We start from the raw sequence: 22,678 nt of genomic DNA, 5'->3' as shown, positions 1-22,678 counted from the left end.
ACACTTGTCATCTCACCATCTCATTTAAAATTCCCTCACTAGGGAGTAATCTTGCAGAGCGCAAGAGTAGGGTAGTGCCTACTCATCTTCCATGCCATCTACTGCTCAAGATGAAACACCAAGCTGGGCAAAACATGGTGTTTGAATTCTCAGAGAAAATCCTCCTCAGGGAAAATACCAGCTATGAGTATGCTGGTGACTAGGGCTAGGCAACCTATGGCATGGGTGCCAGAGGTGGCACGCGAGCTGATTTTCAGTGGCACTCACACTGCTCAGGTCCTGGCCACTGGTCTGAGGGGTCTGCATTTTAATTTAATTTTAAATGAAGCTTCTTAAACATTTTTAAAAACCTTATTTACTTTACTTACAACAATAGTTGAGTTACATATTAGACTTATAGAAAGAGACCTTCTAAACACATTAACATGTATTACTGGCACACACAACCTTAAATTAGAGTGAATAAATGAAGACTTGGCACGCCACTTCTGAAAGGTTGCCGACCCTTGCTGTAGACTTAATATAAAATGTTATAGTAAAAGGTCTGCACTCAGATGTCCAAAATCAGCTTGTGTGGGCAGGTGGAGGGGGGCTGAGCTGTGTGCTCCTGGAAATTAACAAATGACTTTACAAACATTTCTTACCACTTGGAGATTTAAGACCTATTTAGATGTATGCAGATCTGTTTGCCTTAGTCAAGGCATCTGTATTTCATCTTACTCAGAGAATCAGTAAAAATATTTGTGGTTCTAATAGTACCTATTAGCAGACAAATGAAGGGAAAATCCGAACTTTTTTTAATATGTGCTCCTTCTCTGGCCCTGTGACACCTTACTGAGCTCCAGGTTTAAGTACTCAAAGGTTCATCCGGGCTTCTTCTGCATGCTGATTTATGAAATAGGATTCATCTTCTGTTGGTGGCAAATTATGCCTGTCTAGCCACAGTAAGCCATTCAGAGCGTTGCAGAGACTATCTTGATCCCAAGACCTTCATCTCATGGAAAATTTTCCTCTTAAATGTAGCAGGATTAGGTTTTGTAAAATCTTATTGGTGCTCCAATGAGAAACTGTGCTGCTTACTCTCCTGGTAGGCTTTAAAATTTTCTTTGAGTCAGACTTGGGACAATAAATTTAGTACTTTAAAAAAAAAAAAAAAAAAAAATAAATGCAGTTTGACTTCATACGATGTCACTGAAATATATTCATCAGCAAACCAAACACTAAAGCACACTACCCGGAGAATAAACAACCGTTTATTAAAAAAAAAAAAAAAAAAAAATAAATCTTCCTCCTGGGTAAGGTTACCAGATAGCAAGTATAAAAAATCAGGATGGGGTGTGGGGTAATAGGCACCTAGATAAGAAAGAGCCCCGAATATCAGGACTGTCGCTATAAAATCCAGACATCTGGTCACCCTACTCCTTGGACCCTCTGCTGCAGGTTTTTCTGTGTGAGAGAATGGAATAAGTGTATGGTACAGCTGGCTCATTGTTTTCTATTCAGACCAAATAGTTGTAAGGACTGTTTAGTGTTCATACTCCAAGGTACCAGCATACTTCAGTGTAAACTGAAACTTTGCGCTTCCCTGTATTTTTCCTAAACCCAGACCAGAGGAGGAGAAAAGGGGGCATCTCCTGTGTGTCAGCTAGACCATAACATTTTGAAGTCTTCAGGCCTATGGGAAAGATTTTTGTGGTTTGGAAAGGGAATAAATTGACGCAAATAACTTCTGTTCTATTCTTGTGTGGTAACTTCAGAGCTGCATTTCAGAAGTTTGTGAGCTGGCTGGGTGGTTTGCTTTGCCATGTGGAAGGGTCATGCCTAAGAGGGTCAAAGTGATGTTTGAGAAGCTAGGCAAGGCAGGCTTTTTGGTTTTCTCCCCCCAAAATAAACTTGCATTTCTCCAGTGGTTGGTTTGTCTGCTCCAGTGATCAGGGCTTGTAAGTTTCGAGTTCTGAGAGTAAATTCCCTCTCTCCAACTCCTGATTTCAGTGTTGACAACACAAAATGTTTATAAAGATTTTTTTTTAACATGCAAGTTTGAGGCTTATTTATTTATTTCAGGGTGCACTTTTTTCTCTGCAATCATTAGGGCTAAGAACTTTTTTAAAACAAAAGCTGAAATTCTCATTCATGTATTCTCATCTTTTCAAGAGTGGGAGCTTAAAAAATGCAACCAAATATTTAGAAGCACACAGTAAAATCATGTGAGTTGGCAACACCCTGATTTTGAAGTTAATGAGGGCTGTTAATAAGATCCCATTTATGCTGCCTTTAGTGACACCACATCTTTCAGTACAGGATGTGTCCGAGTTTAATGTAAGCTCAGTACAGTTGCTTATTTATAACTATCTTGATTGTTACAGGCAGAATCATGTAAACAAAATATAGAGCTTCTGACCTCTCATCTGTCAGTTTTCATAGCAAGCTTACAAATAAATAAGGGTTTCAGAAACATGACTGAAGTGTAGGTGTTGTCCTGACTTGGAGAGCAGTGGCAAGTTTTTTCTGGCATGAAAGAGCAGATGGTGGGATCTTGCACAGCTGACTTCACAGATCATTTGTATATGTTCTGCTGTACAGCAAGGTAGCAACACTTGAGAAAACCAATAACCAAACCGTTTGAAATGGGTAGTGTGAGCAGATGAGATTGAGTCTGGTCTTAAGGTGACTGACTGACTGACCTTTTTTTTGTTTGTTTGCTACAAAAGGTGTAAGCATTATTCCAGGAGTTGGCATTTTGTGGATGATTCCATTTGTTTTGTCCCTGTGGTGTCAGATAAAAATCACATAGCCCTTCCTATTGTGTGACTAATCTCTACAGGCTCTGATTTCTGATGGGGGTTGGGTGGGAGGAGGCAAGTGTTTGACTTCACTCAGGAATGTTCCTAATGTAAATACCTAATAGTCATTCCTCCAACACCCCTCTTTGCCCACTTATACTAGGTTGTGAGTTGTAATTTGAAAATCTGCTGTCTAAATGAAGGAAAGGGCCATCCTTGGGCCTCTTCTAGTTGTTGGACTGGCTCAGTGGGGCATTTTTTCTCATGTATCTAGATAATGGTTTAGGTATTCAATAGGCAAAAGTCGTTTGGGGGAGGGAAATGATATTTTAGACCTTTTCTGTCTTGCCCTCTCCCTGCTGAGAAGCACAAAATCACCAAATTTTATATTCCAGGAGCCAGCTGCTTCCTAGTACTGTGTTCTCCATGTCTAAATTTCCCTCCAACCCCCAGGGAAGCTGTACCTCTTGTGGTTGTTTGGCAGCTGCTGGACTTTGATGGGGACATGCCTTCTGCCTTTGCACTTGCTTCCCTTGGCAACCAGCCCTTTGAAGATGACCTCTTGCTGTTTGCCTGTTATCTCTTTCATGTTGGATTATAGATGAGAGGTAGGGGTGGGGTGGAGTGTTTGATTTTTAGCTCATTTCCTTTGAGATTCCCAGCTCCCCTCCTCTCTGGCTTTCACCTCTCTGTACATAGTTGAAACATTATCATGCAGAAATGGGCACATGGAAAAATGTTTTTCTTGGTGGGAGCGCTCTGTTTCTGCTTCCACTTGAAGTTTGCTCCGTAGGCCTGAGAGTCAGTTTGGTTTGCAGTGATTGGTGTTGCCATTCGGCCAGTAGCAATCCACTTAATTTATTCCTCTTTCATAATACATTTGTAACCCCCCTTTCCACCCTGGGGTACTCAGGAGCAGGCAACACTCACCTGTGTGCCTGGATGCCAGATGTTGACATTAAAGAAGATCCGGAGTATCCCAATGGTGCTGTTGGATAGGTGGGAATCCTCTATTCATCCCTCTGCTGCAATCCCTTTACTCCTAAAAGAATTTAAAATTGGCGGTGCCTCCACCTGGCTGGCCCCTGTACACACTCAATGGTGTGCCTTGGGAACCTCCAGGAGTAAAGTTAAAGCTATTCTATTAATAAATAATTTCAAATACCAACTATAAATAATATATACCCAGTATATTTTAATTAGAGTTAATACACGTTTACTTAACTTAAAAAATCAGGGTATAACAGTCTAAGATTGTCACTCTTAATTTAAATCCACAGGGGGCAGTTTAATATAATTAATTAACAAATATAGTATACAATAAAAAAAAATCCAACTTGTGTAACTGGCATTTACACTCTCACCATTTACTCCACCCCACAGTGAACTCTCCTTTTGATTTCAGAGTCCTAGATGCTTGCGGGGGTATACTTGGAGATCTGCCGCTGGAGACAGCACCCTGTTGGTTCTGTGTATCAGTCCCTCCAAGGCAACAACCCCACTGATGATTGGAGCTGGCTTCACCAAATGTCAGCCCCTCTGGGTGCTGGTTTGGTGGGAAGATCTCTCAATCCTTCTGCTGTGCCTCTTCCCTTGCAAGAGCTGGAGTTACTCATAGTTCCTTCACTGCAGGCTCACCTCAGTCAGCTCTAGGCACAGCAACAGTCTCTGCCCTGGCCCCAGTGAAACCACCAACAGCCTCTGAGGCTCCCTGCTTGGTCAAAGCCCCTGCAGGCCCAGCAGCAGCTCCTGGCTTCCTAGCAGCAATTCCTGGTGTGGACAGAGCTCCACAGCAGCAATCTCACTCCTTTCCCCAAAATGGCATCCACCCCCTGCTCTACCTGCATGAGGAAGTCTCTCCCCCTTTCCCCAAGGCATCATGGGAGTTCTGGTCTCTAAGGCTAGATTGCAGCATGCAGGCTTTTCCCTTGGAATACTCCCCCAAAAAGTTCAGAGGCTCCTCTAGTAAAGGCACCTGCACAGCTGTTCTTAGCTGTCATGAGCAACAGCTGTAGCGCTCCCAACCCCATATACTCTTCTCTCTCCTCTGCCCCTACCCTGGCCTCTCTGAGGCAACACAACCACTCTAGATGATTAGCAAAGGCACTGATGTGAAGTGTCGGGGAGGAGACAGAGCCCTGCATTTAGACTTTATTTTCATAGATACCAAGGTCTGGAGATACCATTGTGATCACCTAGTCTAACCTGAATAACAACATCCAATCTTGATTTTAGAGATTCAGTGATGAAGACTCCACCACAAACCTTGGTAAATTGTTCAAATGGTTAGTTATTCACTGTCAAAAATGTATCCCTTATTTCCACTCTATTTGTATAGCTTCAGCTTCCAAACATTGGATCATGTTATACCTCTGTGCTAGATTGAAGAGTTCATTATTAAATATTTGTTCCCTGTGTAGGTACTTGTAGACCGTAATCAAGTCATCCCTGAGCCGTCTCTTTGTTAAGCTAAATAGACTCAGAGGATATGTTTTCTAATCCTTTAATTGCTCTTGTGGCTTGTCTCTGAAGCCTCTCCAATTTATGAGCATTCTTCTTAAATTGTGGGCACCAGAAATGAGGACACAATTCCAGCAATGGTTGCACCTGTGCCAAATACAGAGGTAAGAGAACCAATCTGTTTCTACTTGAGATTCCTTTATTTATGCATACCAGGATTGCATTAGCTCTTTTGGCCACAGCATCATATTGGGAGCTTATGTTCATCTGGTTATACCCAACAGCCCTCAAGTCTTTTTCAAAGTCCGTGCTTCCCAGATAGTCCCCCGTCCTGTAAGTATTCTTTATTCCTAGATATGATTAACATGTAGCTTTAAAAATGCATATTTTGCTTGTGTCCAGTTTGCCATGTGATCAAGATTGTCCTTAATCAGTGACCTGTCCTCTTCATTATTTATCACTCCCCTAATTTTTGCATCATCTGCGAACTCGGTCAGTGATGATTCTATCTTCTTCCAGGTCATTGATAAAAATGTTAAATAGCATAAGGCCAAGAACCAATCCCTGTAGGACCCCCCTAGAAAAACCCATTAAATTACATTTGAGACCTACTAGGTTGCCAATTTTAAGTCCATTTAATGTGTACCATGTTAACTTTATACCATTCTAGGTTTTTAAAATCAAAATGTTCTGCGGTACCAAGTCAAATGCCTTGCAGAATTCTAAATATATTACTGTACATAAACACTGTTACTTTTTATCAACCAAACTTATAACCTCATTTGGTGTAGCCATGGACTCTGTTAATTGAAGCCTGCTGACCTGGACTTGGGGGGGAGGAAGTCTGACAAAACACCTTACAAGAGGCTACTAAGGAAACCAAGTAGCCATAGGATTAGAGGTAAACTTCTGTCATGGATCAGAAACTAGCAGAGACGCAAGAAAACAGAGTAGGAATAAATGGCAATTTTTTCAACATGGCAAAAGGTTAACAGGCTGTGTGAGGTTCTGCACTAGGGCCAATGGTGTTTAACACAACAATCGGTGATCTGGAAAAGGGAGTGAGCAGTGAGGTGGCAAAATTATTTAGGTGAGTAAAGACTAGACAAATCTGTGAGGAACTTAAGTTTTTTAGGTCCCTCTGAAGTGAATGGACAGCACAATGGCAGATTAAATTAATTATTAACAAATGCAGGAAAGTGTGCATTGGCAGGTATAATTGTACACTTTGGTTGATACTATATTAATTGTAACCACTGAAGAGGAAAACATGGGCATCCTTATGGACAGCTCAATGAAAACTTTTCAGTATGCAGCAAAGTCAAAATCCCCAAAACATTAGAATTTATCAGCTACAACTTCAGTATTTTTCCATATCACTCATTAAATAACTTCCAAAATTGGAATTTGTAGGAGAAGTGATGTTGAATCATATCTGCAGATTGCACAAGGAAATTTCTTTTAGAGCCAGTTGGTTTAGTGCCTTTTGTAAACCCATAGACGCTGCTGTTGAGTAATATGAAGTTTAGGCCATGTCTGCATTATAAAATTTTATCAACCTAAGTTACATTGGTATACAGCCGTCACAATTAGTACATCACTTCTGTGTGTCTACACTTTGCTCCGTACGTTGGCAGTGCATGTCCTCAACAGGAAGACTTGTATCAATGCAGAATGCAGGGTACCGTGGGCAGCTATCCCACTGTGCAACTTACCACCATCTGGGACAGGCTATTTTGGAAAGTCTTTGCAATGTCTGATGGGGCTGAAACAGGGCATCCAGGGGTGACTGGGAGTAAGGGGTCAACTTCCCATAATGCGGTGTTCTCCATCCCATAATAATCTACACCTGTTCAAAATCTGCATATCCCATCTCACAGGCCATTATCTCTGACAGCAGATTTAAAACGAAAGGAAGCATTTTTTCACACAATGCACAGTCAACTTGTGGAACTCCTTGCGAGAGGATGTTGTGAAGGCCAAGACTATAACTGGATTCAGAAAAGAACTAGAGAAGTTCCTGGAGGATAGGTCCATCAATGGCTACTAGCCGGGCTGGGCTGGGCTGGTGTCCCTAGCCTTTGTTTGTTTGCCACAAGCTGGGAATGGGTGATGGGATGGATCACTTCATTATTACTTGTTCTGTTCATTCCCTTTGGGGCACCTGGCACTGTCCACTGTCGGTAGATAGGATTCTGGGCTAGATGGACCTTTGGTCTGATCCAGTATGGCTGTTCCTATGACAGAAGCATGGAGCCTGCAGAGCTCTGCTCTATTGTCATTAATGTAGCAAGCACAGGACGCATGATCCTCCAGTATTTGCAGGACCGCAAAAGGAGCCATGGGGAACATTGTGATTCTTTGGAGGCTAGATTGCTGTGGGACAGAAAAAGAAACAATTCAAGCCTGTTGGAGGCTTTCATGGAGCAGCTGGAGGTAGTGGAGCACTGGTACTGGGCCAGAGAAGCAAACACTGACTGATGGGATCACATTGTCATGTAGGGTTTGGGATGATAAGCTGTGTCTGCAGAACTTTTGGTTATACAAGGCCACGTTCCTGGATCTGTGTGCCATGCTCGCCCCAGCTCTCCAGCCAGGGATACCAAAATGAGAGCTGTGCTGACAGTTGAGAATCTAGTGGCGACGTGAATTGTGGATGCCAAATTGTTACTGGTCAGTTGGGAATCAATTTGGAGTTGGGGAAATCTACTGCAGGGGCCATTGCGATGCAAGGGTGCAAGTCCATTAAATCATGGCTTGCTATGCAGGACTGTGACTCTGGGCAATGTTCGGGACATAGAGAATGGTTTTGCAGCAATGGGATTCTCAAACTGCAGTGGGGCAATAGATGACGTGCATATCTCTATTTTTAGCATCAGATCATCTTACCACATACATCAACAGAAAGGGCAGTGCAAGCGCTAGTGGATCCAGTGGACCCCAGAAACTAGGGATGGTTTACTGACATCGGTGTGGGCTGGTCCGGAAAGGTACATGACATGTACATCTTTAACAACAGAGGACTGTTCAGAAAACTGCAAACAAGGACTTTCTTTCCTGACAGATTACGTTGGGAATATTGAAATGCCAGTAGTGATTCTGGAAGATTCAGCCTACCTCATGGCTCATGAAGCTGTACACTGGTCAATTCAGCAACACAAAGGAGTGCTTCAACTACATTATCAGCAGCTGCAGAAACAGTTGGCTGTATCTTTGGTCATTTTGAAGGGTCACTGGCGTTGTTTTACTTATAAGATTGGACCTCGGTAAGAAAAATATATCCTATGGTTATAGCTGCCTGTTGTGACCTGCCTAATATCTGTGAAGCAAAGGGGGAAAAAGTTTCTGCTGGGGTGCAGGGCAGAGGTGGAGCAGCTGTTGAATTTGAACATCTAGATATGGGAGCTATTAGAGCTCAATGCAGAGCTATATGGTTCAAGGAGGCTTTGAAAAGACCATTGTAATTGTGCGCCAGAGTAGTGTGCATTGCTGTAGTGTGCTCTTCCTGGCCTTGCTCTTATGGAGCCTGGTACAAAGGTTGTAGTGAGTGCTGTGTGTAGGAATAAGATTGCCAATGCAACGATTGGTATTGTCTGTGAATAATACATGTTCTGTGAAAAAGTGAAGTAGCAACAAATTGGTTGCCGTCAGACCTGCTTAGCACAAGACAGCATATGTTGTGATCTAATAAATATGAATTTTGTTCCAAAAAACATATTTTATTCTGTAACATGAGCCCGCAATCAAAACTCAATATCAGCGGTCCAGATATTGAGCTCTCTATGGGCTGCAGAGGGAAGTGATCACAGGGTTTTGAACCTGCAGCTCTGCCAGAATCTGCAGCTTTTCCATTTGCTGTTTGAGATGCGCAAGCACCTTCTGCTGCACTTTCCATTCCTTTTCCAGCACCTTTCTCCTCTTCACTCTATCCTTCTCTGTGCTATCTGCAAGGGTGATCCTCCAGGCCCTGGTCTCGTTCTGTGATGCAGTACTGGCTTGCAGGAACTCCTGGACCATGTCATCCTGAGTCGTCCTCTTTCTCCACTGTGTCTGGCTCAGGCATTCTGTGGGTGTGGAGAGGGAGACTCTGAAGTCCACAGTGGCAGCAGCTACACATGCAACACAGGTACCATTGTCAGTGTATTCACAATGAAATTCAAAACTTAAGATACTGAACTCACTGCCCTTGTATCCCAAAACTTGTAAGCACTACATTCTTGCCCCTCCTTGGGACTTATAGAACATGGCACCAGTCGCAGCACCAGCCATGGTGAGTATGGCCCTAGGGACGGGGGTTGGGGGGATGAGGTGGGGAATAGCTCGCTGGCATGATTATAGCTTTACAGGGCAATGGAACTGAATATTGGCACTGTTTTTGACAGGCAGTCTTGTTCCTCATGGCTCTTTGCCTAACTCTAGAGGGGAATGAAAAGCAGATAGCAACTCTGCCTCTCTTGGTTGTTCCACTATTACTTCTAGCACATGTAAGAGTTAATTAACTCTTACATGTCCTGTTACATTGGGGGTTCCAACCCTATAATTTCAAAGCAAATTGCTTACTTACCTGAGGTTCCTTCCCCTGCATCAGGCTCACCTGTGCTTGACTATCAGGATTGGCTGGACTGTGGGGAGTCAAGAACAGCTCCTGGCTCACTGCGCAGCTGGATCCCCTGGTTGCCTTTCCCCCTCACTGTTCAGGGGCCTGTGATTTTGGCTCCTCTGAAACATCCACAGTGCTTGTGGGGTTTGCCAAAGACGGCAGGCAACTCTTTGTGAAAATGGCAGGTTTGCAGCTCTCCGCCAGGCCGACTCTCTGGCCTTCTGGTAGGCCTGCCGCAGCTCTTTGGCTTTCATGTGGCACTGCTGCTTGTCCATGTTGTAATCTTTCTTCTGCATCTCCCGAGCCATCTGCTCATTGATGTCCTTGAGCTGTACTTTCATAGCCTCTTCTCTACATAAGCTCAGGTGATCTTCCCCTTCCTGTGTACTCCAGGCAAGAGTGTGTCTGCAGTGTGTAGCTGGTGTGGTCTGCTGGGCAGTTAGCAGCTCTCCATTGTTGAGTGTAGGTGTGCTTGCCAAGCTAGGCAGCCAAGAAGAGGAACTTCCAAAATTTGCAGGGCTTTAAAAGGAAGGGGCGGCTTCCCGTCCACCTGACCCCTGAGTAGCAGAGTTCACACTGGGGATCAGAGCAGTCAGCATGGGCAATGGGGGACAGCTTTTGGTAGCCAGAAACTGTTGATGTAAGTAACGAAGTGTCTGCACTATCACTGTGTCAATCTAACTACGCTGACCATGACTCTACACCACTTGGGGAGATGGTGTTATTACAGAAATATAGCAGGGCGCTTAGTCAGTGGGAACCAAATTTAAGTGAAGACGCCTCCGCAGCTAGCTTGACGTAAGCTGCTTACATCTACCTAACCGTGTAGTATGGACCAGGTCTTATTCTTTCCAGCCCTAAAAGTTCCCTGTGGCACTGGAATGCTCCACCTAGGAAGGTGGTGGAATCTCTTTCCTTAGAGGTTTTTAAGGCCTGGCTTGACAAAGCCCTGTCTGGGATGATTTAGTTGGGGATTGGTCCTGCTTTGAGCAGGGGATTGGACTAGATGACCACCTGAAATCTCTTCTTCCATCCGTGATATTCTGAGATTCTATGAAATGAGTAGCTTCCATTATATTCTAGAAAGCTTGGATTAGGGCCCTCCTCACACTCCCACCTTAATCTTCCAGTGGAAAACTTGCTCAGAAAGCACTTGTAAGTCTGTTTTGGTGAATCTCACTTTAAGTCCAGGCTGCTGTTTGGGTTTGATGTGATACTTGCAGGATAAAACCTCCACTGAGTAGTACAGGACAAATTTAGTAGTTTATGAAGTATAAGAGAATCCTATTTTCCCAGCCAGTTTTGACTCTATCTAAAGACCCTAATGGCCTTGTGAGGGATTTTTGAGCCATTCTCCTTTTATATAGTGCCAGAACTTTTAGATTTTACTGTATAGCTACTGGCACACTTCTGCTAAAAGAGGCTACAAATGTATCTTTTTACATGTAATTTTCCCTCCCCTCTGTCAGTGGCATTATGCTCACATCTCTCACCAGCTTCTTTCCACCCAGTATATACCACCTCCACACACAAAAAAAACCCCTAACTATAAATGTGACTCTGTTCCTCCTTTGTTCTGTTGATATTGTGGAAGGAGCACTTGTATTTTGTTGATGTAATTAAAACACTTACATTTTGAAGAGATCTCAAGAAATTAATCTTAGATATTCACATCTTTGTGGGGCTGTGTTTTAACAAGACCCTTTGAGGGAATGGAAAAGGCTGAAATTTGATGCAGAGCTTACCCTGCAGAGTGCAGAGATTCTTTAAAGGAATACCTGGAATTGGAGTACAAGCAGCTTGCCTCAGTGGACTGCACACTGAGTCTGTGTGGCACACTTTGCTTTATAGTGAATGAGCGACTGGGTGGGTGAGGTAATATCTCTCATTGGACCAACTTCTGTTGGTAAGAGAGAGGAGCTTTCGAGTTACGCAGAGCTCCTCCTCAGGTCTGGGAAAGGTACTGAGTGTCACAGTTAAATGTACAGTGGAACAGACTGGTTAGCATAAGTGATTAACACATATCCTAAGAGACCATTCAAGGTGAAGTGGCCTGTAAACCCCTCTGCAGTCATAGACAAAATTAATGTCTGTCTTACAAGAACATGATTTTTAGTGTTTTGCCAAGTTGTAAATTGCAGTGAATGATCAGTTTGCAGAAGCCTGCTTGTGTCACTTCACTGATAGCAGTACCAAGTCCTGAATCCTTACTGAACAAAAATTAGCTTTGGCCGAAATGCAGTCTAATGGTCAAAGATGACCATTAGTGTTCACAGGACCTCCTGGGTAGTTTGTAGTTCTATCCTATCTGTAGTCTCTATGTTGGGTTTTTCTGTGTAATGGATGTGCTCAGTTGCCCTCCTGGTTTCACATGAAACCAGAACTCCAGCTCTTGCTGTAATCCTGTCCCTCAGGCCATCCCCTTTCTTGGGGAATGAGGAATAGGAGTGTACTTCTAGAGTGCTTGAAGCTTCTGGTTCTGAGGGTAATTTTCAGTGGGACCCTCTTGTAGGTTTACTGCTGGTTTGAACCATATAGTCACAACTGATGGCCAAGAAAAGCAAACGTTCTGGATTATTCAAGTCATGTAATGTTACATTTCATGGTGGTTTTGGTTCCTAGCCGGATATCCTTGTAAAAAAAACCTCTCTAATGGGGCTGTTGTACTTGCATTTGAGGCCATATGTTGCTCTTAACCTTGCTGAGTTCCATGTCCGATGTGTGCAGAATGTTGAGGAAAAGCTTCTGGCTTTCACCTTTAGAAGAGCTGCTCTACTCCAGCTGCTGCTAACATGGAAAGTTGATCCACTTCATTGGATTGAAGGGACACATGCAATACTTCTTTAATATGCTTTTGTTAGTCTACCTCCTAGATCATAAACTGTAGAAAATCTTTCATTTCCTGTTTGTAAAACACTTTTCCTATTTTTAATGGCACCTTCGGGTAAACAAAGCAATGTTACTGTTTTGTGCCCCTTTCTCTCCAGTGGGTTATGGCAATGATTTGTTGCTAACAACACCTACACTTATGTAGAGCCTTGCACCTAAGGCCTCTCATCGGCAAAAAAGCTTTGAGAGCCTTTTCTATTTTAAGATAATGCACTGTGGGTAAATACTTACATTTTATAAATAATTGGGGAGGTGCTCAAATGCTGTGCTGATGCAGCCATATAAATACCAAGACTGATTTGTCCAAGATCACATAGTGATCCAATGGCAAAACTGGGAACAGAAGTCTGCTGTAACCACCAAGACTGACTTCTGTTTGTTGTCCTGCAGATCTAGTAGGATACACAAGAACAAAGCATAGTTTCTGTAGGCCCTGTAAAAATAGTGGGTGCTTTAATGAACGAGAATTTAAAAACAAAACCATTAAAATCGCAGGAAATACAAAACTAAAGGTATTGCAATATTAACTTTGCATTACTTGCCTTGTATATCTGATAGTGACTATTAAGAAACAAACAAATGGAATACATTACACGGTTCACTAGAGAGTACTGAGGATGTGCATTTCAGTGCAGCAGTTAATGGCAGTGGAGCTTTAGCTTTGCATTTAGTGTCTGATCTTTTTTTTAAGTGAATTTAAAGTTGCATTAACATTTTTTCTTTTTTGTTTTGTTCCAACCCTTGGAAGGTTGTGGCATGAATGAGCATTCCTGGAGCTCTAAAGATATGTCTCAAGCACATAGATTATATAAACCATTTGTACCCTGCTGATGTCATTCTATCCAAAATGCCAAGGCCATTGGACCTCAAGGTTACTGCAGGCAAGATGTAAGAATCTGCACCAGTTGGCATGCTGGCATCTGGGACACTGTTCACAGAAGTTCCTACAGGCACTTGGGGAAGAAAGTATGAGTTACTTCACCATTCTTCCTTAAATGAAAGTTTCCGTTCCTTTGCAAAGGCATCCTTTGCTGGAAGGTGCTACTAGGTTTGTTTCCATGTAATTCCTTTGTTTATAAAGCACTTGCTTTATATGGGAGGAACTTAATTTCTGCCTGTATTTTTTTACTATAATTTTGGAACTCTGCTTATCCTTTCCTTCTCTAATTCTTGCTACTTCCCATAAGTAAGTAATGAGGAGAGAAGCTGTGAAGTACAACGAGAAACTTCTTACCGGATAACTTTCTTTTGTTAAAGTTTCTCTCTGAATTCAAGCCATGGTGGTAGTGTGGTAAAGAACATGATAAAAATTGATGATTTTCTCTAAAGGAATACCTTGGACATGTCTATGCTACAATATTAAATCAACGTAAAAAGAACAGGAGTACTTGTGGCACCTTAGACTAACGCATTCATTTGAGCATAAGCTTTTGTAGGCTACAGCCCACGTCTTCAAATGCGTAGACTCGAACATATAGTAAGGAGATAGATATATGTATACACACACACACATACAGAACACGAAAAGGTGGAAGTAGCCATTTCAGCTCTAAGAGGCTAATTAACTAAGGTGAGCTATTATCAGCAGGAGAAGAGAGAACTTTTGTAGTGATCAAGATGGCCCATTTCAGACAGTTGACAAGAGGTGTGAGGATACTTAGCATGGGGAAATAGATTCAATCTCTAATGACTCAGCCATTCCCAATCTCTATTCAAGCCTAAATTAATGATATCTAGTTTGCATATTAATTCAATTCAGAGTTTTCTTGTTGGAGTCTGTTTTTAAGCTTTTTCTGTTGCAAAAAATTGCCACCTTTAAGTCTGTTACTGAGTGACCAGAGAGGTTGAAGTGTTCTCTACTGTTTTGTATGTTCTGATTGCTGATATTAGATTGTGTCCCATTTATTCTTTTGCGTAGAGACTGTCCGGTTTGGCCAATGTACGTGGCAGAAGGGCGTTGCTGGCACATGATGGCATATATCACATTGGTAGATGTGCAGGTGAACGAGCCCCGGATGGCATGGCTGATGTGATTAGGTCCTATGATGGTGTCACTTGAATAGATATGTGGACAGAGTTGGCATCAGGCTTTGTTGCAAGGATTGGTTCCTGGGTTAGTGTTGTGTGGTGTGTAGTTGCTGGTGAGTATTTGCTTCAGGTTTGGGGGCTGTCTGTATGCGAGGACTGGTCTGTCTCCAAGATCTGTGAGAGCGAGGGATCATCTTTCAGGATAGGTTGTAGATCTTTGATGCGCTGGAGAGGTTTTAATTGGGGGCTGAAAGTAACAGCTAGTGGCATTGTGTTGTTTTCTTTGTTGGGCCTGTCCTGTAGTAGGTGATTTCTGGGTATTCTTCTGGCTCTGTTAATCTGTTTTTTCACTTCAGCAAGTGGGTACTGTAGTTTTAAGAACGCTTGATAGAGATCTTGAGATGTGTCTATCTGAGGGATTGGAACAAATGCAGTTGTATCTTAAAGCTTGGCTGTAGACAATGGATCTTGTGGTGTGTCCTGGATGGAAGCTGGAGGCATGTAGGTAAGTATAGTGGTCAATAGGTTTCCGATATAGGGTGGTATTTATGTGACCATTGCTTATTAGCACAGTAATGTCCTGGAAATGGACCACTTGTGTGGATTGGCCTAGGCTGAAGTTGATGGTGGGGTGGAAATTATTGAAATCCAGGTGGAATTCCTCAAGGGCTTCTTTTCTATGGGTCCAGATGATAAAGATGTCATCAATGAAGCACATGAGCGTTAGGGGATGAGATCGGAGGAAGTGTTCTAGGTCAGCCATAAAAATGTTGGCATACTGTGGGGCCATGCAGGTACCCATAGCCGTGCCGCTGACTTGAATGTATACGTTGTCCCCAAATGTGAAATAGTTGTGGGTGAGGACAAAGTTCAGCCACCAGGTTTGCCATGACATTAACGAGGATACTGTTCTTGATAGCTTGTAGTCCCATCTTTGTGTGGAATGTTGGTGTAGAGGGCTTCTACATCCATCATGGCCAGGATGGTGTTTTGTGGAAGATCACAATGGATTACAACTGGATAGAAAGCTGGCTAGATCGTTGGGCTCAACAGGTAGTGATCAATAGCTCCATGTCTAGTTGGCAGCTGGTTTCAAGCGGAGTGTCCCAAGGGTTGGTCCTGGGGCCGGTTTTGTTAATGATCTGGAGGATGGTGTAGACTGCACTCTCAGCAGGTGTGCAGATGACTCTAAACTGGAAGGAGTGGTAGATACCCTGGAGGGAGGGATAGGATACAGAGGGACCTAGACAAATTAGAGGATTAAGCCAAAAGAAATCTGAGGTTCAACAGGGACAAGTGCAGAGTCCTGCACTTAGGACGGAAAAATCCCATTCACTGTTACAGACTAGGGACCAAATGGCTGCGATGCAGTTCTGCAGAAAAGAACCTTGGGGTTACCATGGACAGAAACTGGATATGAGTCAACAGTGTGCCCTTGTTGCCAAGAAGGCTAACGGCATTTTGGGCTGTATAAGTAGGGGCATTGCCAGCAGATCCAGGGGTGGGATCATTCCCCTCTATTCAGCATTGGTGAGGCCTCATCAGGAATACTGTATCTAGTTTTGGGCCCCGAACTACAAGAAGGATGTGGAAAAATAAGAGTCCAGCGGAGGGCAACAAAAATGATTAGTGGGCTGGAGCACATGACTTATGAGGAGAGCTGAGGGAACTGGGATTGTTTGGTCTGCAGAAGAGAAGAATGAGGGGGGATTTGTTAGCTGCTTTCAACTAACTGAAAGGGGGTTCCAAAGAGGATGGATCTAGACTGTTCTCAGTGGTAGCAGATGACAGAACAAGGAGTAATGGTCTTAAGTTGCAGTGAGGGACATTTAGGTTGGAAATTAGGAGAAACTTTTTTCACTAGGAGGGTGGTGAAGCACTGGAATGGGTTACCTAGGGAGGTGGTGTAATCTCTTTTCTTAGAGTTTTTTAAGGTCAGGCTTGACTAAGTCCTGGCTGGGATGATTTAGTTGGGAATTGGTCCTGCTTTGAGCAGGGGGTTGGACTAGATGACCTCCTGAGGTCTCTTCCAACCCTGATATTCTATGATTGTAATTTCCTCATGAAGTCAGTGGTGTCTCAAAGATAGCTGGGAGTGCTGGTAGCATAGGGCCTGAGGAGAGAGTCCCCATAACCAGACAGCCCTCTTGTTAGGGTGCCAGTGCTTGAGATGACGGGACATCCAGGACTTCCAGGTTTATGGATCTTGGATAGCAAATAGAATATCCTTGGTTGGGGTTCTAGGCACGTCTCTACAAATCTATTCCTGTGCTTTTTCAGTTTACATCTACCTAAGTGTGTAAGTGCACACACTACAGTGTTCCGCCTGCCTCTGACTCTCCTGCTATGCCAACCTAATATATTCACCTTGAGGAGCGGGTGTAAGGCTTAGGTCAAAGTAGTTTGAGTGAAGCAGTGTCTGTATAGACGAGGGGTAGGCAACCTATGGCACACGTGCCAAAGGTGGCACTCGAGCTGATTTTCAGTGGCACTCTCACTGCCTCAGTCCTGGTCACCGGTCCTGGGGGCTCTGCATTTTAATTTAAGCTTCTTAAACATTTAAACCTTATTTACTTTACATACAATAATAGTTTAGTTATAGACTTTTATAGAAAGAGACCTTCTAAAAACGTTCACATGTATTAGTGGCATGTGAAATCTTAAATGAGAGTGAATAAATGAAGACTCAGCACACCACTTCTCAAAGGTTGCCGATCCGTGGTATAGACCCTGAGTTACTTGCTTCACCTGTTGATTGTCAGGAGAGCTGACAGCTGGAGCCATGACATTGACAAGAATGTCAGTTTCTCTGCTGGTAGGGTCCCTGTTTTTGAAATTGGGGGTGGGTGGGGAGGAGTATGTGTTCCAACTGTCAACCACAGCAATGCTGACACCTGGTGCCTCGCTGCCCAGTGCCAAGAGCCCCGATTGTGGGCTCCTGTGGAGCTCCAAGCTGGAGCCCGGGTGGCAGCTGGGCTCCCTGCTGGGAGCTCCACGCAGAGCAGGGAGTTGAGAGCCCAGGCAGCAGCAGCGCTGAGCTGAGAGCCTAGGCTCTCAGCCTCCCACATTTCCTCTCTTAAGTTAGTGCAAGAGTTCCTGGTGAGGAGGCATACCACCGACAATGGCAGTAATCACTGCAGTGGTTGTGTAGTATAAACATGGATTTAAACACATTGTCTTAAGGTTAATTTAACACGCATTAGCATCAAGACAGTTGATATCAAGTGGTTGCTGGAATGTTTCTACAGCTGTGGAAGAACTCTTCTGCTGTCCTGAGCAGAAGGCCAGAGTCTAGTCTTGGAGTCACCAGAAACAGCCTTTGTATTTTGCATGTGAGGTGCATTGCCCCATGAGTAACGAACTTGGAGAGAAGCCGCGGAACAGAAATTTCTCATTCCTTATTCGGCATTTTCCTGAAAACTTCTACCGTATGACCTGCAGGCAATGAACCAGCAATTCTTTAAAAACGCTGAATGATTAGGGTTCAGTTAGCCCCAAAATGGCAGCAGACTCCTTTCAGAAATACTTGCTCCTGGGTTAGGGCAGCTGAGCCTGACTAGGACGCCAAATATCCCCAACATTTTCTCCAATCAGGACTCATCAGTCTGTGGTAGAGGAAGACTCTTGTGATTCTGGTTCTCCTTAAATCCTGGAAACTAGTGAGTCCCTTGAGACCAAAAGGTGTATATGGTATGTCCATGGACACTAATGTTAGTATTGTAGGCTGTAGTGGGGTGCCATTTTCTTAAATTGTGGGCTGTCATAAAAGTTAAACAGTGTTCTTTATGGCGATGTGTTTGGCAAGACAGACAATGAAGTGTAGCTCTTTCCAGGTTCATAGGCTAAATATGATAGAGGATAATACCCAAACTTACTCCAAACTGGCATTCAGAATTTCATTGCTCTGGATTTTTTTTCTCTGCGGTGTGTGAAATCCCAAAGTTTTTCAGAGGATTAGTTAAGTAGATCATATGCCATTTGGGCCTTAGATGGTATGAAGATGCTGTGACCAAGAGAGGACTGGACGTTTTACATCACGTATTCAGTGGTTTATTGTTCGGTGTATTGAAGCTTCTGCCTTGAAATACTGACACATTTGGCCAGGAAAATGCCAATTTTATTGGCCTTTGGTTGAATCTTTAGTAGAGGTCTCTGTACATCTGTGTATATCAATGAGTGCAATATAGAATCAGATTGTAATTTATAAATTGGACATTTGGGTATTTAGACACTTGATTGGAAGTCTTCCTTACTGTTATGCTAGAGTTACTGCTAATTTACCTTGTTTATAGCTGGTAAAGAATGGACTATGTTTTGGTGGTATTTGTCACATTCTGGGCCAAGGTACACAGCAGAAAATTGAGACCCCCAACTCAAATAGACTTTCTAACTTTTTTTTGTTAGATAACCAGCTGAATCTGAGTTCCTGGTGTGATGCTGTAACTAGGAGGGTGAATGTGACTCTTGGATGCATAAATGGGAATATCAGGCAGGAATATGGAGGAAGTAATACCTCTGAGTACAGCATTAGTGAGACATTGCTGGATACTATGTTTATTTCTGGTGTCAACACTTCAAAAAAGATGTAGAAAAATTGGTAAGTGTTCAGAAAAGAGCTGCAAGAATGATTTCAGGTCTAGAAAACCTGCCTTAGAATGAGAGACTTAAGCAGCTCAGTGTATTTAGTTTATCATCTAGAAGGCAACTTGATCATGGTCTGTAAGTATTTGCATGGGGAGGCGATTTCTGATGCAAGACGGCACTTAGTCTAGCAGGAAAAGGCATAATGAGATCCAGTGTTTGGAAGATTAAACTAAACAAATTCAAACTAGAAATTAAGTTTTGTTTTAAACAGTGAGGGTTGGAACAGTTTCCCTAGTGACGTGTTGGATTCTCCTTCACTTGAAGTCTCTAAATAAGGACTGGGTATCTTTTCTAAAGGATCTGCAATAGCTAAAATAGAAGATTATGGGCTTAGAGCAGAAATTTACTGGATGAATTCTTTGGCTTGTGCTATATAGATGACCAAACTAGACACTCATAATGGTCCCTTCCGTCCTTAAAATCTGTGAATATCATTGTTCATTTTCCCCCAGTGCTTATTACAATTGTATCACTTTCTGAAACAAAGTCCATTAAATTGCGGGTACCAATGCAAACTTTGGGAAGAAAATTGTGTTGTGTGGCTGTAAGACATTTTTAATCTTTAAGAGGCCTTGTCAGTGTAGAAAGAGCTGAAATTCTGGTAATTTAGATTGTCTTGCATTATTTCTGTGACACCCAATCTTAGAACATCTGGCTGAAATGTTTGGTAGACCTGTATACTGAATTTATTTTACAACACGTAATACTTTGGAGTAGTGACCATGTCTCATCTGCCCTGTGAAACACCCACCAAAGAGCTTACATGGTAACTTAGATATGGCACAATGAGAGGAGGAGTGCAAAGATGTCAGATCAGTAAGACTGCATGGCTGCTCAGTGAAGGTATTTGCATATCATGAGTAAGCTGTTTGGTTTAGTTATGAGGTATGTCTTTGACTTGTTGCTTGCAGGCATTACAGCAGAAGTGAACTTTTGAGAGGAATTTAATGAGCTCAGGTACAGTATGCCATGTGTAGGAGGTAGTGTGGAAAAAGGCATGGAGTAAAACTTTCAAAAGGGCCCCAAGTCCTGTTTTTCAGAACTGACCATGGTCCTTAGAAGCTGAAGCCTCCTTGATAGGGTCTTATCAAATTCATGGTCCACTAGAGTCAATTTCACAGTCATAGGATTTTAAAAATGTCATGATTTCAGCTATTTAAATCTAAAATTTCACTGTAGGGTTTGTAATTGTAGGGCTCCTGATCCAAAAAGGAGGGTTTTTTTGGAGGGGTGGGGTTTGCAAAGTTATGAGGGCGTTGTGTGGTACCACTACCCTTCTGTACTGCTGCTGGAGAGCCATGGCTGCTGGTCGGGATCCCAGGTCTGAAGGCAGACATGCCACCAGCAGCAGTGTTGAAATAAGGATGGTATAATATGATATTGCCATCCTTAACTTCTGCACTGCTGTTGGCAGGGTGCTGCCTTCAGAGCTGGGTGACGGGTCAACAGCTGCTGTTCTGTGGCTGCCCAGCTCTGAAGGCAGTGCAGGAGTAAGTGTGGCAATGTTGTCACCCCCGCCCCTAAAATAACCTTGCGACTCCCTTTTGGGTCAGGGCCCCCAATTTGAGAAATGCTGGTTTCCCTCGTGAAATCCATATAGTATAGGGTAGAAGCACACAAAAGACCAGATTTCACAGTCCGTGACGTGTTTTTTGTGGTCATGAATTTGAAAGTGCCCTACTCATTGGAAGTCAATAGGACTTATGGCTCCTAGGAACTCAAGTCCTGTTTTCAAAATTGTTTTGGGCTCTTAAGTCACTTAAATGCTTTTGAAAATTTCCCACATAGAGAGAGTTGTGGGGGAAGCAGATGAATGGATCACTGCAGCTGGCGTCACTGGCAGAGAGGTGGATGTTAGATCAGATAGATGAGGAGTTATGCAGGTCTTGAAGGACAGGACAATCCGCTTTAAATTTGGCATGGCAGAAGAGAGATGGGATTCATACAGGGATTTTTAGTAGCTGTATTTTGTGTTTTATCAGAGGGAGCAGTGAGGGTAGATGAGGCCAGGGCTAAGAAGTTTGCAGTAAGCAAGTTGGGAGATGGTAGGGGTATGAAACGAGCTTTTTGGTAGCATGGGCAAAAAAGAGGTCAGATCTTGGATTAAGGGGACAGTGGAAGGATTTGGACACCACCTGTGTGGTGAAGGAGAGGGAAGAGTCAGATGTCTGTTACTGGTCCAGGTGACAGGAAGAATGGTGATATGCTCAGTTGTGACAGAGAATTGGACTGAGAGTGTGTGTTTGAGAGGAAAGATGAGCTCAGTTTTAACAAATTTGTTGGTGACCTCTCCAAGGGGAGGTGTTAAGTGAATTAGGCCAGAATGTTAGATTGAAGGAAGTGGTTCAGGTGGACTTGTGAGTCATAGCATAGGGATAGCAGTTGAAACTCTGTGTGCAGAGATTCCCTTGCGAGAAGATGTATAGAGAAAGGAAGGAGGGACCAAGATCAGAGTCCTGCAAAAAGCAGGCCCACCAGAGGAAATACTGAAGTGGTAAAGAGAGCACGTTGTCATGGAACCCCCAGGGATGCCAAGGAGAAAGGTCACACTGGTGTCCAGGAGGATGAGGATGGAGTATAGGCCCCAAGATGTGGCTAGAAAGAGATCATTAGGACCTTGGTGAAGGAGGCAGACCTTATGGCAGACACTTGCTATTTTATGATCTTTATGGCTTTACAAAGCAACAGTGTGTGGTTGTGAGCTTGATTTCCCCCATGTTTACTTTGTAATGTTGGGTAACAGTATGACTAGATTTTTAATGTCTGTCTCCTGGTTGAGTTTTGCAGTTTCTCCTATCATCCTCACCCATGTTCGTTGTTGGGTTTTTTTCGGTCATTTGGTTTCATAATGCACGTTTTTAATTGGACATTGGAATGTTTTTTATCATTTGTCCTTCCCTGAAGCACATGGACTACGAGAGAACATCACCAGGATTATCTAATTTGTTTGGAATTTCACCAGGGCAATTAATCAATGTGATGCAGCAAAATCCTTGTGAATTTGTAGCCTGCAGGTGTAGCTAATGAGTCCTCTATATCTGCCAGCCCAGAGCCTGGGGCATCCTTTTTACGTTCACTTACTGCTTACAGTGAGTTTCGTGTTTTGAGTTTGGGGGTTTCTGTGTACAGAATTATTTTGCCTGTGGATGGCGATGTAATAAAGTTCATAACTTCTAAGGCCAGTAAGGACCATTGTTACCTGACCTCATGTATAACACAGGCCAGAGAACATCCCTAAAATGATTCCTAGAACAGGGCTGTTGGGAAAGCATCC

The 22,678-nt window shown here is 43.2% G+C and overlaps 1 protein-coding gene across 3 annotated transcripts in view; it reads left to right on the top strand.

Annotated features, from left to right (window-relative positions):
• Positions 1–4,185: 4,185 nt before the first annotated feature.
• Positions 4,186–22,678, top strand: part of ZNRF3 (zinc and ring finger 3) — a 115,283-nt gene continuing 96,790 nt past the window's right edge. For all 3 annotated transcript variants that reach the window (XM_075059938.1, XM_075059937.1, XM_075059936.1), the window contains exon 1: positions 4,186–4,208. In XM_075059938.1, coding sequence (XP_074916039.1) covers positions 4,197–4,208 — 12 coding nt within the window. In that variant the 5' untranslated portion in view covers positions 4,186–4,196. The remainder of the gene's footprint in view (positions 4,209–22,678) is intronic.

This window comes from Chelonoidis abingdonii, chromosome 22 (assembly GCF_003597395.2).
Source record: "Chelonoidis abingdonii isolate Lonesome George chromosome 22, CheloAbing_2.0, whole genome shotgun sequence".
Taxonomy (NCBI): domain Eukaryota; kingdom Metazoa; phylum Chordata; order Testudines; family Testudinidae; genus Chelonoidis; species Chelonoidis abingdonii.
The sequence above is the reverse complement of the archived record's forward strand: the minus strand, read 5'-3'. Positions and strand labels throughout refer to the sequence as shown.